General features: G+C 38.1%; 1 protein-coding gene across 1 annotated transcript; it reads left to right on the top strand.

The window, feature by feature from the left end:
- Window positions 1–5,537: 5,537 nt before the first annotated feature.
- On the top strand, window positions 5,538–6,428 carry LOC136847632 (uncharacterized). The gene has a single exon (XM_067119346.1). The coding sequence runs from the start codon at window positions 5,538–5,540 to the stop codon at window positions 6,426–6,428; it is 891 nt and encodes a 296-aa protein (XP_066975447.1).
- The last annotated feature ends 1,019 nt before the right edge of the window (window positions 6,429–7,447 follow it).

Here is a 7,447-nt window from a genome sequence, read left to right as displayed (position 1 = left end):
CCTGGTTAGGCTCCATACCTTTAGAGCAAGCAGCCAATCCGAAGGCAAAAGCAACGGTTAGGCAGCAGCGACTTAAATGCCAAAGCAATTTAAATAATTTCAATAATTAAAATCGACTGAAATGACGCTCAAACACGACTGACTGACTGACCATCGTCGCCTTTACCTTCGAGAGCAGGAGATGCCTCGCTTCATTCGACCATATTTAACTCGAAAACTCAAATTCAACCAGATATTTAACCACGAATTCAACCTTAATCATTGACTCACCTCGGCTGATCTTCAATTCGGTCATTCAGTCGATATTCCCGGTCGAAATCGATCGATTTCTGAGTCTTTTCTGGCGATACACAGCCACGTCGTCCATTCCGCGAGTCCACTTTGTTTACATAGTAGTAGTAGTAGTAGTAGTAGTAGTAGTAGTAGTATGAGGCGGGAGTTTTCTTTGAAACGGCTCCTCCTCCTCCTCCTCCTCCTCCTCCTTTTCTCAGTTGATTCCTCTTTTGTGTGTGTGTTGGTCTCAGTCTTTTGTCTCTGTCACACCACAAATCTTTTATTATAAATTCTCTCCTTTTCTCAGCTTCATCTTTCGGCAGATCTGCTCACAGGAGTATCTTAGCTATCGGTTCCTCCTTGCTTTCCTGATGATAATTATGGCTGCTGCACAAATCTACATCTATTTCTTATGTCACTCTATATATATATATACTTACGTTTTCCTTATATTTCCTACAGATTTTTTATGAAGGTTGTCTTGTCATTCACTTCTCTCTGCCATGCTTTTTGTCACAGTTACTTATATACCATTTCGCTCAACTGCTTACCTTTACGTGATTCGATTGTACTTCAGGTTACGTTTAATTCCTTCTGATACTCTTTCACTTGCAGAATCCACGGGGTTTTCTTATCTTCTTATTGATCCAGAATTACATCATATAGGAGCCTATTTCCTCCGCTCCCAAGGGTATGATTCAGATAGAATAGTTTATTATTCTGCGTATCTGTCGATTGGCAGGAAGGAAGGAAGGAAGAAAGAGGCCCCTATTTCGGATCTTAGTGCACAACTTGCTGTGTATCTTGGTGCTTTCGGGATTGCTCTTTATACTTGATTGTCTGCCTTTTGCAGTTCATTTGTGGTTTTCTTGTCTTAGAGTTTCATGACTTCCATGGCGTACATGAAGGATGGCATCGCTGATCCTTTCCAATATAGTTTTCCTATTTTCAGCCTGCGACAGCTTTTGCTGATGACTGTATCAGCTATATTTGCCTTTTTCTGCTTCGCTTTATTTTGTGTCCTTTTTATCTGTTCTCTGAAGCTTTGTCTTTCATGCTGCTGATCGGTACACCCAGGTGGTAATCCATCGTCTGCATCTAACAGTGCCACCATCTTTATAACTTCATTTCTGAAGCCGTTTGTTTTACTCTCTCATTTTTCGATTGTCAAGTAAGTTATCAGAAGGAAGAATATGACTGAGCCATTGCACACCTGAGGCCTTATTCCATTCGTTACATTGAGCTCCTTTTGTTCCACATTGTTGAGGCATAGACAGACTTGTTGTGTCATTTGTATAGATCTTTGCCACTGCACTTAATTGCTACTTCTGCATGTCGCCTGTATTTCATCATGACCTCCGTGAGGTTTTCCTGTTAACTGAGTTAAATGCTTTTTGGAATTCTGTTGATACCACAAATAACGGGTCTTTTCTTCTGTGTGTTTCCTGAATGCAGTATTCTAAGATATACAAATGATCAATTCCTCTTCTTTGAGTAACAAAGCCTGACTGCAGTTCATGTGCTTTCCCTATATTTCCAATATGCTTTTCCATTTTGGTTTTCAGGATTCCCATGAAAAGTTTATATGACACATTAGTTAATGCAATTGGTCCGAGATCTTTGACTGTGGATGTTGTTTCTTGGGTTTGAGTGTTGTTTTCTGTGTATTCTATCTTTCAGTATGTTGCTGAAACATTCTGCCAATTCTCTGTGAAGGTTGGAGCTTTGTAAGAACAGTCTGAACAGAACTGGTTTCATCCCGTCTGGCCCTGACGGTGCTTCGTTTGGTTCCATTTTCTCCAGTTGATTTTTCACTTCTTCTTCTTCAGTTATATTGACTTCTTCCTTCCATGGGGGGTTTCATTTCTGTCTTTGTTAGACCATCCACTCCACCCATGTGTTCTCTTCATGACGTGTGGTATATCATATGCTGTCCTGATCCTGCCATTGTTCTTTTCATCATTTCTTCCACGTCGTGTTTATTCTACTGCTCTTTGTTTCTCCAATTCCATATCTCTCTTCTTTTGTCTTCTCCTTCTTCTTGGTGTATTTTCTTCCAGAATTTGACAAGCTCTTTCGCTCGGGTTTCTTCCTTCATCTCTCGCTTATTTTCGTCGTATATCTTGATCCACTGTTTTTTGGAGGTGGTCCTACCTCTCTCTCAGCATGTCTGTATATTCCCAGGTTTTCCTGTGTCTGTTTTTGTCATTCATTATCTCATTCCTAAGCTTTTCTTCATATTCTTCATATGCTTTCTTTATTGTTATCTGTACTTTTCGTTTATTGTTGTTATTTTAGAATGTTCTTGGAAAATTAAGAAGAAGAAGAAGATTAAAGAAATATTAGGGCATTATAGCGGAGTCTGGCACATGGCCAGTAGCCTACAGAACAGAATATCAGAAATTAATGCTTCTCCACAACATTATAAACTGAGGATAAAAGACTAATTAAAGAAATAAAATAAGATCAGTTAAGAGCCCCTGTGGCCTGTGAGGGCACAAAAAGCTTAGAAGCAATATGTACTAATTATAACAGAGAGATAAATGGAATGAGAGAATATGCTAAAAAAAAGGCACAGAAAAAGGAAATAAAGATAAGAATTAAGCAAGATATCGAAGAGACCTCGAAAGAAGAGAGGAAAGAAACGAAGAATTAAGCTGAGGTTCGTAGGAAACTTCGGGGAGAATAAGTGCGTAAGGCAACTGGAAACAAAGGACGCTTGCATGATAATGAAAGCCAGGCTGAATTCAGTGTTGAACCTGGAGGCTGACTTCCTTCTGGGGTAAATATAAGGACGAGGCCTGTGACATCTGCAGAGTGGGGGAGGAGGAGGACGGCACCGAACATTTACTTGTTGAGGTGTAACACCATACGTAAAACAGATCACGATATTACGTCAGAGAACCTGAAATCCCCTGACAGAAAACTGGGGGAATATATAAATAAGGATAGCCTTGAAAATAAAGAATGTTGTTAACCTGGAAAGCGATGGATGTCAAAGCAACAGCTTCGAGGCTCTGTCTCAATTGCAAAGAAGAAGAAGAGACGAAAGGGGATGGCTAAAAGTCAAGGAAAATCAATTGTAGTGCCTAGTTTAGAAACATCTTTCAATTGGAAGAGCAGAACCTATAAAAGAACCCAGTACAGTCAGGACAGAAATGAATTGGGCCAAAGGATAGCATGTAGGCTCTTCAAAAGGGGGCACTGCAAATATGGCACGAATTGCAAATATAGGCACAGGATCAGTAGCCAAAATAGGGATATGGGAAGAATAAATGAAGCTGACCTAAGGGTAGAATGTATTTCAAAGAGGGGTATTGCAAATATGGTAGAAACTGTAAGTACAATCACAGAATAAGAAGTCAAAACAAGGAGATAATAAATGAAAGGGGAAATTACTCAGAAAGAACCAAGAGCCAAAACAAAAGAATGAGATGGGATGAGGATGAGGATATGTGCCAGGACTTCATAAATAGGGAACCATGCCCATGGGACGAGAGAGGTTGCCGTTTCAGGTGTTACAACACACAAAACCCTGAAAGGAGTAGCCAGATGAGGAAAACACCTCAAGAAGACACTACAAAACAAGAAATGGAAAGGCTAAGAGAGAGAATGGAGGAAGTGGCGCACAAGATCCATTTTTTAGAAATGAGGAATATGCAAGTAGAGAAGCCAAACCCAGTGTCATGGGCAGAAGTACTAAGAAACCCCATAATAGACAACACGAGAGGGCAATACCTAGGGAGAGGACAGTAGAGAGAAAAGAGGATAAGACAAAAAACAAATGTAAGAAGACAAGAAGAAGTATAAAGAAAAAAAGACTATACACGAACTGTAGAATATACTATGTAAATATTAGGGGCATAAAGTCAAAATTAGAATCCTTAAAAGAAATAACCGAAAAGGTGGACCCAGTAATAGTGTGCTTAACAGAAACTCACCTACATGAAGATGAGTATGTGGAAATAACTGGCTACAAAGTATTTCATAACAATAGAAAGAAAGATGGAGGAGGAGTCATAATAGGCATTAAAAATGAGCTGGCAAGTGTCAGAGTCCAAACCAAAGGAGAAAACATATCTCACGAATCCATCTGGGTCAGCATTAACAATGGCACAAAAAGATAAGACTATGCGTCATATATGTCCCTCAGGAAAGTAAGTGCAAAAATGACCAGCTGAAAAGTATGTACTCCTCAATAGAAGAAGAAATAAATAAAGCAGAAGAAAACAGTCAAAAAGTCATGATCCCTGGGGACTTTAACTGCAAAATAGGAAAAATCATCTCTAACAATAAGGAGGAAAAGAATTGCTGAAATTTATTAGACAAAATAAACTTATGGTGATAAATAATCATAGAAATTGCAAAGGAACATGGACAAGAATACAAAACACACAGGTCTATTATAGATTATGTAATGATAAAAGAAGAAGATGAAGAAGGAATACAGATAATGGAAATAGACGAAACAAAAGAAATAACTCCCTACGGAATATCATCTGAACTGGTACACTCTGACCACTGTGCTGTGAGAGTGGTCATGAACTGGAGAGTAGTGTGTGAGAGAAGCAGGAATGAAAAATACAGAGTAGACATAAGAAAGCTGAAAGGTTGCAGAGACAGACAAGCCTTGGTAGACATAGCAAGAAAAAAAGGTGACATAAAAAAGAAGTACACCAAATGGCAAACAGAACTTGACAAAATATTAAGCAAGCGCATGAAAAGATGCAAAGAGAAAAGGAAAGAAAAACAAAAGTATTAAGAGACCTAATGAGGGCCAGAAGGAGAATCAAAAGAGAGAACAAAAAGTCTGGAAGTACAGAAGAGAAGAGGCTATGGCAAGTACAGGAGAGATTAATAAGTGAATACATTATTAGAGAAAAAAGGAAGGATGATGGAATCAGGATCAGGATCAGGATAAAGGAAACAGCAGCCGAAATCAAATCCAAAGGGGGAGTAAATGGAGCAGCCTTCTGGGACTTCTTCAAGAAAAAACTTGACGGCACAAAGTCACACAACGTGGTGGCAATAAAAAATAAGGAAGGGAAAATAATAGAAAACGTGAAAGAAATTAGAAGAGAATATGAGAAACATTACAAAGATTTATTCATATTAGACAAACCTGAAGATAAAGTAGGGAAACTGGCAGAAGAAATTCATATTCAGTACCAGAAATGGATGTCCCTATGTGGGACAAGAAAAATGGAAAAAATCCAAAGGTCAAGAAGAGGAGTTAAACACTCACTCCCGACGAATGGGAGAAAATGGAAATACTATCACTTCACAAAAAAGGAAGCAAATTAGAATTAGAAAACAAGAGAGGAATATTTATCACGAGTAACATAAGTAAGGTATTTGAAAAAGTGAGGATGGAATTAACAAACGAAATAATAAACCAAAAGATAAGCCGATTCCAATGTGGTGGCATAGAAGGAAGATCCACAGTTGATCACCTGCTAACCCTGAACGCAGTGACTGACTACAACACAGTGCTTGGGGCCCCGACGTACATATGGTTTGGAGATGCGTATAAATGTTTTGACAAACTAGATCTGAAGGACTGCATTAAAGAGATTGGGAAACTGATAGGATGGAAAGATGCACTGTTGATAAGAAAGATGAATGAGAACGGCAAAGCAGTCATAAGATGCCCTGCGGGAGAAACAGACGCTATCGAAATTACAGAAAATGTAAGACAGGGTACAATTTACGGCCCAAAGCTATGCAGCATAGCAACAGACAAAGTGAATGAAATAAGCAGGAAGAACATAACAATCATAAGGAATATAGAAATAGAGTCCCTAATATTTGTTGATGATATAATGTTCCCCACCAGCGGGAAAGAAGGTATAGAAATGGCAATTGGCAACTGCCATAGCCTGGAGCAACTGAAAAAGTTCAAATTTAACACTAAGCCAAGCAAGTCAGCAGTGCTGATAACAGATAGAAGAACAAAGGGCCAGACAGTCCACATAAGAACAGAATTAAAAAACGGCCTAATTAGTAGTGTAAGCGAATATAAATACCTAGGAGAGTGGTACACCCAAAATGGTTCAAAAGAACCAAGTATTGAATCGAGAAAACAAAAAGTAGAGTACCTACTAAGAGAAATAAGAAAATATGGAGATGTAAAGAAAGTAGGAAATTGGCATTAGAAGTAAGGAAAAACATCTATGAAACAGTGGTGGTCCCAACATTATTTGCCAACACAGAGACCTCGAGCAACTTAACAGAAAACGAGTCAAACGCTCTAGAGCAAATGCAATACAGGATCCTCCGAGGAATGTATGAACAGGCAAAGGGCACGCCCTACTGGGGAATTTTAGCAGAGTCTGGCATATGGCCAGTTGCCTATAGAATTGAATACAAGAAAATAATGCTATTCCACAATATTATAAATTCAGACAAGAAAATGCTAATCAAAGAAATAGTAGAAGACCAGTTAAGAGCCCCCTACGGGCTGTGCTGGACAAAAGGCATGGAAAAGATAGGCAAAAAGTACAATATAGATATAAATGGAATGGGAAAATATGCCGAAAAAGAACTGAAAAAGGAAATTAAGAGAAGAATAACGCAAGATATCGAAAAGACATTGGAAGAAAAGAAGAAAGAAATGAAGAAGCTGAGATTCATAGATAACTTTGAAGAAAATAAGTATCTAAGGGAACTAGAGACAAAGGATGCATGCTTAATAATGAAAACCAGGCTGAATATGTTGGACCTGAAAGCTAACTACCGGGGAAGATATAAGGATGAGGTCTGTGATAACTGCAGAATAGAGGAGGACAGCACAGAACATTTGTTCAGGTGTAAAACCTTACAAAAAATAGAAAACTTAACATTAGAGACTCTGAAAGCCCCGAACAGAAAACTAGTGGAATATATAGGCTAAGAATAGCCATGAAAATAAAGGACATCACCAATCCAGAAAGCAACGGCACCAATTAAAAAGTAATAGTAACATAAAAAGGAAGAGTAATAAAAGTAAATAAATTCGAAATATTAAGTAACATCTGGGAGGTTAAGGGGTAGGGTGCTAAATTAAATGAAAAACCGTTACATGATATATATAATGTAAAGTATAAATAAAATTGAGCAAAACTGTATTGATATATATATATATATATATATATATATATATATATATATATATATATATATATATATATATATA

The sequence above is a fragment of the Macrobrachium rosenbergii genome, chromosome 17, assembly GCF_040412425.1.
Source record: "Macrobrachium rosenbergii isolate ZJJX-2024 chromosome 17, ASM4041242v1, whole genome shotgun sequence".
Lineage (NCBI taxonomy): Eukaryota > Metazoa > Arthropoda > Malacostraca > Decapoda > Palaemonidae > Macrobrachium > Macrobrachium rosenbergii.
Note: the sequence above shows the minus strand (reverse complement) of the source record. Positions and strands in the feature narration are given on the sequence as shown.

What these genes read in the sequence shown, in the direction of transcription:
- LOC136847632 (XM_067119346.1), top strand. Translation starts at nt 5,538, where the DNA reads ATGGAAATACTATCACTTCACAAAAAAGGAAGCAAATTAGAATTAGAA.